Genomic DNA, 17,253 nt, shown 5'->3' on the forward strand with positions numbered 1-17,253 from the left:
CGACTCACGCTCTCTCCGCCGAAGCACCTCACCGGATTGTTCTGGTGGGGTATTTCCCCCACAAGGGGAAAGTGTGCTGGGTCTGTTTGTCCCCTGTTAACGTTTAATGTTGTCTCCTAGCCTCTTCATGGAAATTTTGAACGAATGTTCGGACGTCGACGAGATCAAGTTCCAGGAGGACGGTTCCTGGTGCCCCATGAGGCCGAAGAAGGAGTCCTTGAAAGTTGTTAGCTCACAGTGCCCCAAAATAGAAAGTAAGTAACCTGTAGGGTTTTTTTTCCCTCCCCCCTTTGGGCTGGGAAGTTACCCCTGCCGATCTGGGTTGAACCTGGTACTCCTCTAGCTTTTTTTCCGATGACAAGAGACCATAACACACCCTTCCTGAAGCACACAGCAAGGTGAGCAGAGGCAGATGGGGAAGGGAACCTTCCCACTGGGCCTCGGGGGTTGAAATGGGTGAGGTGAGGTGAGGTGAGTGGTTGCAGCCCTGAGTATTGTAATCTACTAAGAGAGAGGAACTGCTGCCTTAACCCAAAAGCTTCCTTCCCACCGGTGGGTGGGGAAGGTTTTCCTGAGGTCCCTGCTTTTTGAGTATTTTTATTTTTATTTTATTGATTGGTTTGTATCCTGCCTGACAAACAACCCGAGGCGGTGAACATGTCCAACACGTCTTCCTCCTATTTTCTCCACAACAACAAGCCTGTGAGGCGGGTTGGGCTGAGAGAGAGGGCTTGGTCCAAGGTCACCCAGCTGGCTTTCATGATTAACGGACTAGAACTCACCGTCTCCCGTTGATTGGCCCAAAGTCACCCAGCTGCCCTTCATGGCTAAGGCGGGACTAGAACTCACCAGCCCCTGGTGATTGGCCCAAAGTCACCCAACTGGCTTTTGTGCGTAAGGCGGGACTAGAACTCACTAGCCCCTGGTGATTGGCCCAAAGTCACCTAGCTGACTTTCACGGCTAAGGCAGGGCTAGAACTCCCAACTTTCTAGCCTGGCACCTTAAGTACTAGACCAAACTGGCGGCTATTTTTACTCTTTACTGACACCTGTCCTAGAGTCCACAAACGCTTCCAAGGGGTCTCCTTTCCCTATCTTTTCTCCAGCATGACGAGTGGAGAATCCACCAATGGGTTCTGCTTGTCTTCTGTCCGTAGACTAAGTCAGCTAATTTTGCCACGTCTCTCCTCCTGGGTCCTCCCTTTCCCAGTCTCGACTTAGTCTTTAGCCCGAACAGACAGATTCATCTTGGCTCCAGGATCAGATCGCTAGATCAGGCCGTATTTTCACTTTTTCCTTACAGAAAGAGGGAGAGGGGAGTGGGAAACGAACGGCTGTTCGTTTTTCTCATCCCTGCCGATTGCAGCGCAGCCGGCAGGCTTGTTTTAGCCCAGCCGATCATCAGAGGGAGAACAAAGAGCCAGATGCCATTTTAACACCGCGTGAGCTCTAGGGTGAAGGGAGGCTTCCTCTCCACCCCTCCTCAATCCTCCCCCCCTCCCCCCCCACAGGGAGGTCACCGGTCCTTTTCGCTACCCCGGAAGAACAGCCGAGCTTCCCAAAATTCAGCCTATTATCAAATGCTGGAATAAAACTCCGTGAGGCTTCCCCCGAAGGCCAGCTGATCCGTGCTGAATTAGGACTCTCGCGGTTTTCCCCCCGAACTCTATCTGAGCCACGGGAAGCTAAAAAGCCTCCCGTGGCCCCTCCCCCGAAACCAGCTGATTTGCGGAGACTTACCACATTTCTGCGGCTTCCTCCGAAGCCCAGCTGATCCGCGGAGAGATAAAGGACTCCCGTGGCCTCCCCGAAGCTCTGCCAATCGGCGGGGAGCCTAAAATCTCCGAAGGTTTTTTTATTATCGGAGCCCAGCCAGTAGGTGGAGGAACTCAGCTGAGCTGCGGAGAGAGAGAGAACAAGGGGATCGGACCGCCACCTTGGTTCCACGTGTTCTTTGGAGCGGGGGAGGCAAGGGAGTATTCAAATTGGGCTCCTTGCTCAAGGCAATTGGAGGCAAGTTGTGCCTTCGCTCTTCCTAGCTACGCTAATATGTATGTATGTATGTATGTATGTACGTATGTATGTGTGTATATGAAGCAGAAAGGAACCTGTTACATTGGCAACAGATTGTCCCCTGGACTAGACCCCTCACCAGGCCTCTTAATAGAGATTTTTCTCAGTCTTGCGCTGAGATATCTCTCTCTCTCTTTTTTTTTTTTTTTACCAATGGCAGACACAATCGCTGCCCAGACAACACAGGAAGCCTCCATTAGCCCTCCTGGTCGTAAGAGGCCAAGATCATCCAACCAGGAGGCAGCGGGCAGGATCAAGGCCAAAGCAATATCTGGCAAAAAGCCTTCCAAGACAGCGGACACGGAGGCCAAACGTCGACACCAGGCTCTGGAAAAACAGTTTTCTAGAGCTGAAAAGAGGCAAAACACAGCAGAAGACGGTTTGGTCCCACCCTCTTACAAGGAGGAGGAAATATTTGGCCCGATGAAGCCTAGTCAGGAACCTCTGGAAACAGAGGCTGACACAGAACAGGCAATCGGATCTCCTCTATGTGAAGTGTCATCAGAACACTTACAATCCCTGATATCTCAGGCCGTCGCCCAGGCTATGGCCTTTTCAAGACATCATGTCTCCAGAGCCGGGTCTGTGGTTTCAAGAGGCCATTCTCACCTGTCCCAAGAGGAAGCCTTTGTGTACCAGGACTCAATTTCCCCTTCTCGGTCCTCCAGAGGCAGGAGGTCTTCTGCGGAGGACTATGAGCAAACGGATCAGGGGCTGTCAGAGGACGATGATATATCCCCTGACCCCCCACCCTTCGTGGGTCTCTTTAACCCGACTCTATTCGAGTCTCTGCTCCAAAAGGCCAGCAGCACCGCAAAGATTGAGAGACCTTTGCTTCCTCAGGAGGGACCTTCAACTAGTCAGGTCACAAACAACAGGGTGTTCTCACAGCCCATTTACACACAACAATTTATTCCCTGTCCCCCTCTCTTCTTTGATACAATTCAGAATAATATGGGGGCACCGGGGTCTTTCCTCCCAAAGGGGGGGGGGGACAGACAAGAAGCTGTTCAACATAGATCTGACCTTATCGGAGGTAATAGAGGTTCCGACAGTAGATAAACCTCTAGCTGCTCTTTTTTCTCCATCCACGGTAACCGGGGATGCGGCGGAGGCCCTGAAATCAGAGGATAAGAAGGCGGATCTCACCTTCTGCAGGGCACACCAGGCCTCGGTGTGGGCAATCAAGGCAGCCATCTGTACCTCCTTTTTCGCTAGGACTTCGCTGCTCTGGCTACGCCAACTCCAGGCGAGGACCTCTCCGGAGGAGGAGAGAACCCACCAGGACTTAAGAAGGTTAGTGGCGGCAGCGGAGCTCATGGCAGATTCATCCTTACAAGCAGCAAACTATTCTGCAAGGGCAATAGCGTACAACACCGCAGCACGCAGATTGCTGTGGCTCAGACAGTGGCGAGCCGACATTAAGGCAAAGTGGCGGTTGGCGGCAGCGCCCTACAACGGCGGCCTGCTTTTTGGTGAGGCCCTTAATCCTTATCTGATAGAGAACAAGGACAAATGCAAGGTATTGGCCCACTTGTGAAGGAGAACGGAGAGGAGAGTCTCTTCCTACCCTCGCAGACCATCCTTTCGATCTGAGGCAGGCCCAGCACAAAACTCTTTTTCCCGTCCCTATCAGTCCAGGTCAGACCGACAGAGTGATAGAACCGGCAACAGGGACAGATTCAGACAACAATTCCAGTCAAAACGGCCCTTTCGAGGAGCGGGGGGGCCGCCCCTTCCGAAAATCCAAGTGACGGCGGGGAGGACTCCCCCATTGGTGGCAGGCTAGCTCTTTTCGCTCACAAATGGCAAGCCACCACCACGGACCTTTGGGTCCTAAATACTGTCAGATTTGGCCTCTCACTGGAATTCATCTCCAAACCCCCGAACCGCTTCGTCCCTTGCCCATCTCCAAAAGATCTGACCAAGAGGAACCTTATCAAGGAGGCCATCCATCACCTCCTGGACATCCAGGCCATAGAACCAGTAGAAAAAGGGCAGCAGGGACAGGGATTCTATTCCATCTTATTTATAGTCCCAAAGAGTTCGGGGGGTAGGGGGTTGGAGAGCAATTCTAGACTTCAAAAGTCCAAACAACCACTTGGCATACAGAAATTTCAAAATGCAAACTTTCCAGTCAATATTAGCAGGCATCAGAAGGGGAGACTTCCTGATGTCCATAGATCTGACGGAGGCTTACCTTCACATTCCCATACTTCCGGAACACCGGAGGTTTCTCAGGTTCTGTCACGCAGGGCGGCATTTTCAATACACGGCCCTGCCCTTTGGACTTTCTTCAGCTCCCAGAGTATTCACAAAGGTACTGGTGACACTCGCCGCACATCTGCGAACAATTCTTGTGCGCATCCAATGCTATCTGGACGACATTCTAATCCAATCCTCGTCAGTTCAATCAGCACAGTCAGATCTGATACTGACCCTAACAACCCTTCAGGAACACGGGTTCTCAGTAAATTTTTAAAAGAGTCAGATGGTCCCATCGACCCGTCTTCTTCATCTGGGAGCTGTGATAGACACCCTAAAGTCCAAGGTCTACCTCTCTTGAGAATGACAAAACAGCATTCGAACCCTGGTCAGGCTGATTCGAAAGAAGCAAACCACAACACTGGCCACACTTTCCCACTTGCTGGGAAAGATGATTTCATGTCTAGCAATCATGCCCTGGGCACGGCTACATTCCAGAGATCTGCAGTGGTTCCTACTCCCGTTCCAAAAAAGGGGAACCAGCTCCTCCAACCGAAGAGTAAGGGTTCCACCAAAGGTCCTGAAGTCGCTCCAGTGGTGATCATCCCCAGCGGTGGAAAAGGGACACATGTTCAAGGAGACCAACCGAGTCGTTCTGACCACGGACGCCAGTCTATTCGGTTGGGGAGCACACCTACAATCAAATCTGGCACAGGGTCAATGGTCAAAGGAGGACCTAAAACACAACATAAACTGGTTAGAGCTCAGAGCCATACACCTGGCGCTCTGCCACTTTCACAACGCAGTGGCGGATCAGCACGTCTTGATTCTCACGGACAACGTGGCTGCCAAGGCCCACGTCAACCGATGGGGGCGCACGGTCCCGATCCCTCATGACCAAGGCCCAATTGCTGGGAACCTGGGCCGAGAGCAACCTAGTCTCCCTCAAGGCTGAGCACATATCAGGAGAAGCAAATCAACAGGCGGACTTCCTGAGCAGAGCGACGATAGACCACTCAGAGTAGAACCTGCACCCTGCTCTCTTTAGGGAGGCATCAGAGAGGTTCGGCCACCCAGTACTGGACCTATTTGCCAGCCGCAAAAATGCTCAGCTCCCGAGGTTCTTCTCCCGTTTTCCGTTACCGGGGCGGAGAGAGCAGATGCGCTTTGGGGACACTGGCCGGAAGGGTTGCTATACACTTTCCCACCGCTTCCTCTGATACAAGCAACCATCAAAAAGATATTGCAGGAACAAGCAGAGGTAATTCTCATTGCACCACACTGGCCAAGACGGCCGTGGTTTGCCGACCTCGTAAGCCTTTCTGCATCCCCGCCGTGGAGGATTCCGCACGATCAAATCTCACTCAGCCAGGGGACTCTACTACATCCAGAGCCACAGCGGCTCCAATTAGCCACCTGGCACTTGAGCGGAGCCTCTTAGAAGGGGAGAACTATTCACAAAGAGTCATTAAGACAATCCAGGCCTCAAGAAGGCCTACAACTAACAGAATTTACGACTCCATGTGGAGAAATTACTGCAGTTGGTGCGCAAGGCAGCAGCTAGACCCCTTTAGTATCACTATTCCAAGGCTCTTAGACTACTTAGGGGAGGGTCTAGATAGGGGCCTAGCACCCAATACAATTCGTAGACAGGTGGCCGCCCTGTCCACTATTCTCACATATGGCAACTCTAAACCACTGGCCAAACACCCAGTGGTGCGAGCCTTTATTAAGGGCACAACAAACAGCAGACCACCCGTGGTGCACAGATATCCCTCCTGGGATCTGTCTAAGGTCCTACAGGCCATTACCTCTACTCCATTTGAACCTGTCAGGACCTGCACATTGCAGTACCTGACCCTTAAGGTCGCATTTCTAGTCGCCGTTACTTCGGCAAGGCGCATTTCAGAATTGGCAGCACTATCAGAGAACATCTCTGTACCTTCCATACAGACAGGGTGGTCCTACGCCTGGACCCCTCCTTCATTTCCAAGGTCAATTCCCTATTCCACAGGGCACAAGAGGTGGTGCTACCAGATTTTTGCCCTCAGCCCTCCCATGAATTGGAGTGCAAATGGCACATCTTGGACGTTCGCGGGGCCTTAAGGCAATACATAAAGCGAACGGCACCCTTCCACAAATCAGAGGCCCTGTTCGTTTCCTTCCACTCGCACTCAAGGGTCGCAGCATCCACAATCGGCAGGTGGATCCGGAAGTGCATAGCACAGTCATACTAGGGGCAGTTGCTAGCAGTTCCTAGACAAATCACTGCCCACTCCACTCGCAGCGCTGCAACATCAGCAGTGTGGGCGACTCAGGCACCGATTGAGGAAATATGTAGGGCGGCGACGTGGGCGTCACCTTCCCCTTTTATAAGACACTACAAGCTAGATAAGTTCGCATCGGCGGAGGTCTCATTTGGCAGGAGGGTCCTCCAACACGTAGTGTCAGGGAGTGGGACACAAGCCCAGACGGCTTCCCACCCACAGGGACAGTGAGGCTTTGGTACGTCCCATTGGTGGATTCTCCACTCATCATGCTGGAGAAGGGGCGTTGTCTTAACTGAACGCCTTTTCTCAGCATGACGATGGAGAATCCACTCCCACCCTTAGGGCCAGTCAGGTCCTGTGCTGGGAAAAGATTGAGCCAACACACCGGAAACACAGCCAACAGCTTCGTCTCAGTCGAGACTGGGAAAGGGAGGACCCAGGAGGAGAGACGTGGCAAAATTGGCTGACTTAGTCTACGGGCAGAAAACAAGCAGAACCCATTGGTGGATTCTCCATCGTCATGCTGAAAAAAGGCATTCAGGTAAGACAACGCACCTTTTATTCATTAAATAAAACAAAAAAGGAACAGGGAACGTACTCTCAGAGATCCCAAAAATAAACTTTACACTACAGCAGAGATTGAAATGAAAATATGATGATGAAAACTCTATATTTTCTGCATGACTACAGAGGTATAAGGCTTTTTGACATAATTGTCCCCAACAGTGTCCCACTATGGAACTGGGTGTGATTCATTTTAAGGAGGAAAAAGTAGCAAAAGTTGGTCCCAAGTAAAAACAATAACCATTTTTGCACCTCAAGAACAAACTTTGTCAGTACAGGTAATCCTCGAGTTACGCCTGTAATGGAGCCTGCCCATTCCACTTGTAACTCGAAAACTCATGGGAGTGAATCTTGTACCTCGAACGAGGTCACTCCCTTGATCGCTAAGACGCACGCGGCTTGTTAAGTGCACACGAGGTATCTCGGTGGGGAAGGCCATGGGGGGGCCTACTGATGGAACAGGCCCCCAAGGCCTCCCCAACCCTCTAGAATACCTCATACCTCCCTTCCTGCCGCGCCAGACTCACCTGGAAAAGATCTGTCTCCTCTCTGCCGTGGTTCCTGCTGCCACCCGGATCTAAGGCTGGGTGACGCTTCCACGTGCCTCCGGAGGCCGGATTGGGTTGTCGGAGGCCTTTTCCAGGTTGCTGCCATCTGGAAGCAAGGCTGGGGGATGCTTTCCTTCAGCAGCCCGATCCAGTCGGCAGTGGCCTTGAGAAGGTCTCCGGAGCCTGGATTGGGCCACGGAAGTGTCCCACGATGTCACATCCAGACGGCAGCAACCCAGAAAAGGCCTCCAACGCCCAGATCCAGCCTCCGGAGGGCCGCGGAAGTATCCCATGGCTTCGGTTCCATTCTCTGTTGCAGAGAACAGAGACCTAAAGTACCATGCGATCAAGCGAGATCCGTAGCGTGTGATCTCGCCCCACTGATCTCATGTGATCTAGCGTTACTTTAGGCCTCCATTCTCCGCAAACGCACCGAAGGCCTGGAGCAGCTGAGTAAGTGAAGGATCTGGATCTTCGCCGGGTGAGTATTGAAGGCCTGGTGCCGGGGGAGACCCGGGGCAGGGAGGGAGGGAATAGCCAGGGTGAGTATCGCAGTGCCTCTGCGGTCGCTCGGAAGGGCGAATGACTGCCGTGGTGCCGCAATGTTCGTAACTTCGGGACTTGCTCGTAAGCACTAGGGGGCGCTCCTCTCGTAACTTCGAACGAGCGTTAAGGGAACGCTCGTAACTCGGGGATTACCTGTACTGTGGGGTCCTTCAGGCTCTCTGAGCTGGGTCGTTCCTTTGCAGATGTTTCATTACTCAACTCGGTAACGTTATCAGTGCTAGAAGGAAGTGGGGTTCTCCAGCATGAAGATGGAGAATCCACAAATGGGTTAACTGTCTTCCTGCCCAATTAGACTAAGTCTGTCAAACTTGCCACACCTCTCTTGGGCCAGAAGACCTCCCAGTCACGACTTAGTCTGTGCCCAGAAAAGACGTGAATTTTGGCTCCAGTTTTCAGACTGTTTCTACATTGTGCAGCCTATTTACCCCCAGCCCTCTGGGTCCTCCTTTTGCTGACCTTGGAAGGCTGGGTCAACCTGGAGCCCCATCAGGATCAAACTCCTGGCTGTTCGCAGAGTCTGCCTGCAATGCTGCATTCTAACCACTGTGCCTTCAGAGAGGGAGGGAAGGAGGGAGGAAGGAAGGAAGGATGGATCTGGGTCCTCCTTTTACCGAGCCTTGAAGGATGGAAGGTCGAGTCAACATTGAGCCCCGTCAGGATCAAACTCCAGACTGTGGGCAGAGTCTGCCTGCAATACTCCATTCTAACCACTGTGCCTTCAGAGAGGGAGGGAAGAAAGGAAGAAAAGGATGGATGGATGGACCTGGGTCCTCCTTTTACCGAGCTTGGAAGGATGGAAGGTTGAGTCAACCTGGAGCATCGTCAGGATTGAACTCCACGCTGTGGGCAGAGTCTGCCTGCAGTACCACATTCTAACCACTGCGCTTTCAGAGAGGGAGGGGAGGGAGGAAGGAAAGGATGGATGGATCTGGGTCCTCATTTTACTGACCTTGGAAGGCTGAGTCAACCTTGAGCCGCGTCAGGATCGAACTCCAGGCTGCGGGCAGAGTCTGCCTGCAATATTGCATTCTAACCACTGCGCCTTCAGAGAGGGAAGGGAAGAAAGGGAGGGAGGGAGGAATGATCTGGGTCCTCCTTTTACCGACCACAGAAGGACGGAAGGCTGAGTCCGCCGTGTTCAATGGCCGCTGCTCTCTTTCCCCCCCTCCCAGTTCTGCACGCTCCGGGGGCCGCCGTGATGGGCAAGCAGGGCTCCAGCCCGGGCGGCGAGGTCAGCAAGAAGAAGGTGGACGTCATCGACCTGACCGTGGAAAGCTCCTCCGAGGAAGAGGAGGACGCCCCGCCCAAGCGGAAGTGCATCTACATGTCGGACACCCAAGCGAGTCCCACGAAAGGGTTGGTTCCTTTCCCTTGGTCCCTCTCGGCTGGGGAGGATGGGTTGGGAGGGGGCCAGGGGGGCTCCCTGGCTCTTGTGGGTCCCTTTTCTCCGTCTTGCGTTGAGCTTTTCTGGCTCTCCGACCGAAATCAGGTTTAGCTGGGCGAAGCTTCCTCATTCACCAATAGAGGTGGAGACGGGCAGTCCTTGACTTACGACGACCCCAATTGGACCCAAAATGTCTGTTGCTAAGGGAGACGGGCCAAGTGAGGTTTTGGGCCCATTTTACAACCTTTCTCGCCCCGGTTGTTAAGTGAATCCCTGCACTGGTCAAGTTAGTCACACGGTTGCTAAGTGCCTCTGGCTTTCCCCATCGACTTTGCTCGTCAGGAGTTGGAGAAAGGCGATGGACCCCGGGGACACTGCGACTGTCGTAAATACGAGTCGGTTGTGAAGCATCTGAATTTTGATCACGTGACCCCGGGGGTTGCTACAGTGGCCGTAAGTATGGGGAAATGGTCCTAAGTCACTTTTTTTCTGGGCCGTTGTAACTTGGAACGGCCACTCAATGAACTGTCGTAAGTCCAGGACTGCCTGTAGTTGGGTCATGAAATGTCTGCAGGGAAACAACCCAGCTCAGAGAGCACCAAGGACCCCACATTCCTCCTCCTCCTCCTCCTCCTCCTCCACTTCCACCTCCACTTCCCAAACTTTATTCCCTTCTAGTACTGAAGATGTTACCTAGTTAGGTAATGAAATGTCTGCAAGAAAACCACCCAGCTTTACTTTGCTTTCCTCTGAAACTAGCCACTCTTTTAAAAAAAATCCTCTTATCTCTGAGATGTAAGAAGATCCCGTGGCCTTGGTTTGCCAGGAGACAGGCTTGGTTTACTCGCAGTGGAGAATATTTGTAGCTCAGGATTTAACTGGTGGCCTCACGGACAATAGGACACTGTTGCACGGTGCCTTAACTCTCTTTCGGGTAACCTCTGGTTTATTTTAATGTTTCATCTGCTTTTTGTTTGTTTGTTTGTTTTCCCCCCAACCAGCGTTCTTGTGTATCAGCCAGCAGCTGTTCGAGTCCCGGGAGTCAGCACGGTGGATTCTACGGCCATCGCCCCGTCGTTAACAGGCTACTCTGTGCCCTTCCACAATCCATCCATATCCAGCATTTCGTCTGACTTGCCTGGTAAGTGCAGGTTCGGTTTTTGGAACCGATTGGGATTGTGGGCTGCAACGCATCACAGAATGACAGAGTCGGAAGGGACCTTGGAGGTAATAATAATAATAACAATAATAATAATAATTGACAAATTCGCCATCAATCAATTGCAAAAGGCGGCCTTACTAGGAACCGCTTCCATCCTGCGACGAGATCTGTAATACCACCAAACATCCACATCTGCCTATCCCAGGTCCTTGGGAAGGACTCGATAGGTAGACAAAAATGCCAGATCCAGTCTGAACATCTGGCTGACTGCGCGATGACCCATAATAGTAGTAGTAGTAGTAGTAGTAGTAGTAGTAGTAGTAAAGTTGGAAGGTACCTTGGAGGTCATCTAGTCCAACCCCCTGCTCAGGCAGGAAACCCTATACCATTTTGGACAAATGGCTGTCCAGTCTCCTCTTAAAAACTTCCAGTGTTGGAGCATTCACAGCTTCTGGAGGCAGGTTGTTCCATTGGTTAATTGTTCTCACTGTCAGGAAGTTTCTCCTTAGTTCTAGGTTGCTTCTCTCCTTGATGAGTTTCCATCCGTTGCTTCTTGTCCTGCCTTCAGGCGCTTTGGAGAATAGCTTGACCCCCTCTTCTTTGGGGCGGCCCCTGAGAAGTTTTCAAGAAGAGACTGGACAGCCATTTGTCCGAAATGGTATAGGATTTCCTGCCTGAGCAGGGGGTTGGACTAGATGACCTCCAAGGTTCTTCCAACTATTATTATTATTATTGTTATTGTTATTATTATTGTTTTGTTATTGTTATTATTATTATTTATTATTAATTATTATTATTATTATTATTATTATCATCATCATTATTATTATTATTATTTCTCTCCAATTTCCAAGCTCACTGTTGAGATGTATTGTCCATTTATTCCTTAAACCTACAGATAGTCCTTGACTTACAGCCATTTGTTTAGTGACTGTTTGAAGTTAAAATGGCACTGGGGAAAAAAAAGACTTACCGTATATACTCGAGTATAAGCCGAGTTTTTCAGCCCATTTTTGGGGCTGAAAAATGCCCCCCTCGGCTTATACTCGAGTCAGCANGGCGGCGGCGGGGGTGGGGCGGCGGGGGTGGGGCGGCGGCCAGGGAGGAACAGCCAAAATGCCCCCTCGGCTTATGCGCGGGTCACCAATTTTTCCCAGTTCTCTGTGGGAAAATCGGTCCCTCGGCTTATACTCGGGTCGACTTATACTCGAGTATATACGGTATCACCATTTTTCACACTTGCCACCATTGCAGCATCCCCAGGGTCATGTGATCAAAATCCGGACTCATGACGGTTGCAGTGTCCCGGGGTCACGCGATCCCCTTTTTGCGACCTTCTGACAAGCAAAGTCAGTGGGGGGCAAGCCAGATTCGCTTAACAGCCGTGCCACTAACTTAAAAACTGCAGGGATGCGCTTAACAACCGTGGCAGGAAAGATCGTAGAATGGGGCAAAGTTCACTTAACAACCTGTTTTGCTTAGCAACAGAAATTTTGGGATCAATTGTAGTTTAGCCCGTCCCAGATGGCTCAGAGGGTGTGGTGATTCAGTGACGTTTTGAATTTTCTCCCCTTGCCCAGCATTTCATCTCCTGTGGTCCATGATCACAGCATGTCAATCCCATGTATCCTTTCGTACAACACATATTTACCGAAGGCACATGTGTTTCTTCTCTCCATAGGCTTGGATTTTCTCTCTTTAATCCCAGTTGATCCACAGGTAAGGGCCTTAACTGCTTCTGATCAGCTTTTACCCTTCACAGAGACCTGACCTAAGCTGGAATGAGTTTGAAATGAGAAGTTGGAAGGCCTCCGAGAAGAGTTAAACACTACAGTTGTGGCTGTGCAATTAAACGACACGACTCCCGTGGTTTCTGTCATCCAGACGTGTTAGTTTAAACGTTGAATTATCTCAGACAAGAAGACAGGAATAGAGGTGGGGGCAGCTGTTTATTATTTATTGGCTTTCTCCACCTCAAGCATCTCTGGGCAGTATACAGCATAAAATGTGAAAATAATAATAATTAAAACAATATAAAATAAATGCTCTAGAAAGAGTGCAGAGAAGAGCAACAAAGATGATCAGGGGACTGGAGGCTAAAACATATGAAGAACGGTTGCAGGAATTGGGTATGCCTAGTTGAATGAAAAGGAAAACTAGGGGTGACGTGTAGTTCCAGTATTTTAGGGCCTTCCCCAAAGAAGAGGGAGTCAAGCTATTCTCCAAAGTGCCTGAAAGCAGGACAAGAAGCAACGAATGGAAACTAACCAAGGAGAGAAGCAACCTAGGACTAAGGAGAAATTTCCTGACAGTTAGAACAATTAATCAGTGGAACAACCTGCCTCCAGAAGCTGTGAATGCTCCAATACTGGAAGTTTTTAAGAAGAGACTGGACAGCCATTGGTCCGAAATGGTATAGGGTTTACTGCCTGAGCAGGGGGTTGGACTAGATGGCTTCCAAGGTCCCTTCCAACTCTTATTATTATTATTATTATTAAATATATATATGGCCCTTGAGTAGATTCCCAGTTTTTCTTGAGCTTTCATCAGCTTTTGATAGCATCAGTCTTGGTATCCTGGATTGAGCCTGGGATGTCTGGCTCAGGAATTCTGGGAGTTGAAGTCCACAAGTCTTAAAATGGCCACGGTTGGCTCTTTTATGACTCGTGGACTTCAACTCCCAGAATTCCTGAGCCAGCATGCCTCAGCTTGGGAACCTCTCCATTTTCCCTCAGCATGGCTGGCTCAGGAATTCTGGGAGTTGAAGTCCACAAGTCATAAAAGAGCCACGGTTGCCTACCCCTGCCATAGATCAATAAAATCCAATGTCTTCTCCAAAATTCTCCATACCGCTTCTGAGCCCTACCAATAATTTAGGTCAATGCCAATTTGGTTTCATTGTTGTAAGGATATTTTTCCCTCATCTGGGCGACTGCCAAACACACTTTAGAGGGGACTGTTCTCTCAGAAGCTATAGCTGGCCCAGAATGCAGCAGTAATGGATGGGCCTTGTTACTACGCCCCTCTTGATAGTTCTACTAGGGAAGCTGCAGGGGCTACTGGCAGACCTCTGGATGTAATTCAAGGTGCTATAAAGGTCACCTGTGTTAGAGGTTACCCACTTTTTCATTCTGGCAGCCTGGAGGGAAAGGGAGCAGCTGGGAAAATTGTGCCCCTGTGGAGACACGCACTTTAACGGGACCACATCCGCACGGCACTAGTGGTCTTGTGCTAGTCGTGCAGGCGCAAAGGGACCATACAACCTGCATGACGCTAGTGGCCCTTTTTGCGCTGGCGCTCAGGCGCTAGCCACTTCCACTAGCCCTCCGTGCACGTGCAAATGGGCCACACAACCTGCACTAGTGGCGCCATTTGTGCTGGTGTGTAGGCGCTAGCCGCTGCTGTTAGCTTCACACGCATGCGCAAATGGGTCTGTGGGCACCTAGGGTGAGTGGCCCCACACACATGCCCGCACTGTCCCGCAGCCCTGTGGCCAATAGGCCACGGCCCGGTAGTGGGCCGCAGCCCGTAGGTTGGGGATCCCTGACCTATGGGGTCCCTGGTGGTTTTTCAAGGGGCAGTTCTTTCTCCCATTTTTTTTTTGTCATCCCATAAGCTGTGACATGGTTGGCATCTAGTAAGCAGTGCCAACTTATCGGAGTCCAGAGTGCCTTTTCTGTCACAGCATTGGTCCTCTGCCATGTGACAATTTGGACAACCCTCTCCAACCCTGTCTTGTCTTCAAGCAGGCCTCAAAAGAGCTGCCTCTTTTCCCCCAGGCCTTAGGCTTAGGCAGGCTTTAGGATTGTGTTTATGCACTTATATGTCTGTTCTCCTGACTATCTCTCTTTTTTTAAAAAAAAAGTTTGGGTTTTTATTGTATTGCATCAAGCTTTTGTTTTCATTTGCTATCGGGAATCAGGAATGCTTTACCTAAATTCGGGGGGAAAGGTCCTATAATGCAGAGGTCCCCAACCTTTTGGGCACCAGGGACCGGTTCCATGGAGAGAGGTTATTCCGCGGACCGGAGGGTGCGTGGTTTCGTGTGCTGCCTGCATCCCGCAGATGGGGCTTTGCTTGTTTGTGCGAACCGGGTTTTGGCATGCTGCGGCCCGGTACCGGTCCACAGACTGGGGGTTGGGGACCCCTGCCATAATGAGTCTCTCTCTCTCTCCCCTCCTGGGTTTATAAGCCCAGGAGTCTATTTGCATGATAATCGTGTAGATGTCTCGGAGTTTTGCCACTGCTGCTCTGGACTCGACCAGGATGTCTCAGTCCAGTTCAATGTCCCAAAAGTGCTTTTCCAAAGGGCAACTGGCTTCTTGGTGTGTTTTTTTTTCCCTTGAAAACATTTCATTTCTCACTCAGGAAGCTTCTTCGGTACTTGGATGTGAAGTGAAACGTTACCTTGCTCAATAGTAGTAACTGCAGGAGGGATCTCGGAGTCCTAGTGGACGATCCCTTAAATAGGAGCCAGCCGTGTGCTGCAGCTGCCAAAAAGGCCAACACAGGGCTAGGCTGCATTAACAGAGGGATAGAATCAAGATCACGTGAAGGGTTAATACCACTTTACAATGCCTTGGTAAGGCCAGACTTGGAATACGGCATCCAGTTTTGGTCACCGTGATGTAAAAAAGATGTTGAGACTCTAGAAAGAGTGCAGAGAAGAGCAACAAATGTGATCAGGGGACTGGAGGCTAAAACATATAAGGAAAGGCTGCTGGAATTGGGGATGTCTAGTTTAACGAAGAGAAGGACGAGGGGGGACAGGATAGCAGTCTTCCAGTATCTCAGGGGCTGCCCCAAAGAAGAGGGAGTCAAGCTATTTTCCAAGGCGCCTGAAGGCTGGACAAGAAGCAACGGGTGGAAACTAATCAAGGAGAGAAGCAACCTAGAACTAAGGAGAAACTTCCTGACCGTTAGAACAATTAACCAGTGGAACAACCTGCCTCCAGAAGTTGTGAATTCTCCAACACTGGAAGTTTTTAAGAAGAGACTGGACAGCCATCTGTCCGAAATGGTATAGGGTTTCCTTCCTGAGCAGGGGGTTGGACTAGATGACCTCCAAGGTCCCTTCCAACTTTACTACTACTACTACTACTACTACTACTACTACTATTATTATTATTATTATTATTATTATTATTATTATAAAATTGAGAAGGACCAAGTTGCCTTTTACGAAAAGCACCTTTGGGATAACCCACGATGTGGATGGTTGAGAATCTCCGTCCAGATCAGTGTTTCTTTAACCTTGGTGACTATGAGATGCGTGGACTTCGACTCCCAGAATTCCCCAGCCAGCCCTGCTGGCTGTGGAATTCTGGGAGTCGAAGTCCACGCATCGTGTAGTTGAGAAACACTTTTTTTTTTTTTTTACCTTGGTGCAGTTGGCTAGCTGTGGCTGAGGTGTGTGTGCTGTTCTCCCCCCTTGCATCTAGTCTCTCTCCCTTACCTCCATCATTGTTTGTTTCAAGCAGTACTGTGCTCCTATGTTTTTGGATAGTCTCGCCTCGACCTTGCCAGCAAATACCACATCTGGCAACCTCCTCACCTCCTCCTCCAGCCCGGTCGAAAGCAGCCCTCGCGTTAGCTCTTCGGGCCGGACCGAGACGGCCGTGCTCACCAGCAGCAGCAACAGCAGCAGCAGCAGCGGTGGGAGCAACGTTCCCGATATCATCTCCTTGGACTAAAAAGCTGATGAAACTCTTGTCAGTCTGGACTGCGTTCCTCACAGCTTGTAACTTTTATTTTAAATATTTATTGGGAGAAAACAGACAGCTTTGGATTCCACACACCTCTTCACGTGCGGATTAACGGTGGAGGAACATTTAACTGGAAGATATGGTTTTTTTTTTTTCTTTCCTTTTTTCATCCTGGATGTTTTATTTTTTTATTTTTTTCTTTCTCTCCCTCTCTCTCTTTCTGTTTTGGGGGAAAATGTTTTCCAACAAGCCAGCCTTTCCATTGTATGGTGGTGAAACTGTCACCGTTTTGCGATGTGGATTCAAAGGATGAATGATAACTTTGGGTTAGATCTAGCAATAATGTAAAAAAAACAAAAGCGGTGTTTAATAATGCACTTAATTACTCGAGGGACAAGAACCTGCCTTATCCCAGATCTAAGGACGAGAAGTTTAAATTTGGGGGGGGGAGGGAATTCTTGTCCTTTTTGCTGGGGACCTGGAAAGAAATTCTTTTGAGAAGATGCAACTTTGCAAACTTAACGGTTGTATAAATTGTCCGCCTCTTCCTTTCCTCTTCAGTGAGATCGTAATCCCTCTTGTAAATCTGAATTGGTGTTCCTATTTAGGAGTTCGCGCTCTCCTGGAACCCATCAGTTACAAGTGCAAAAAAACCAACAACTCTGTGAGAACTGGGGGGAAGAGAATGCTATGCAAAGTCCGTTTCCATGCATCTAATCCATGTTTGTAAAAAAATGTGAATACGATGTTCCAACGTTTAATTTTTAGGTTGGGT

The 17,253-nt window shown here is 50.1% G+C and overlaps 1 protein-coding gene across 2 annotated transcripts in view; it reads left to right on the plus strand.

Moving 5' to 3' along the window:
• PIAS2 (protein inhibitor of activated STAT 2) overlaps positions 1–16,505 on the plus strand; it is a 39,916-nt gene extending 23,411 nt beyond the window's left edge. The window contains exons 10-15 of one of the 2 annotated variants that reach the window (XM_029285780.1): positions 121–258; positions 7,649–7,669; positions 9,446–9,583; positions 10,613–10,752; positions 12,455–12,492; positions 16,251–16,505. In XM_029285780.1, the coding sequence (XP_029141613.1) occupies positions 121–258; positions 7,649–7,669; positions 9,446–9,583; positions 10,613–10,752; positions 12,455–12,492; positions 16,251–16,466 (691 nt within the window). In that variant the 3' untranslated portion in view covers positions 16,467–16,505. The remainder of the gene's footprint in view (positions 1–120; positions 259–7,648; positions 7,670–9,445; positions 9,584–10,612; positions 10,753–12,454; positions 12,493–16,250) is intronic. The other variant, XM_015824467.1, reaches the window with a different exon arrangement.
• Positions 16,506–17,253: the final 748 nt, after the last annotated feature.

The sequence above is a fragment of the Protobothrops mucrosquamatus genome, unplaced genomic scaffold (genome assembly GCF_001527695.2).
Source record: "Protobothrops mucrosquamatus isolate PMUCROS unplaced genomic scaffold, P.Mucros_1.0 scaffold2243, whole genome shotgun sequence".
Taxonomy (NCBI): domain Eukaryota; kingdom Metazoa; phylum Chordata; class Lepidosauria; order Squamata; family Viperidae; genus Protobothrops; species Protobothrops mucrosquamatus.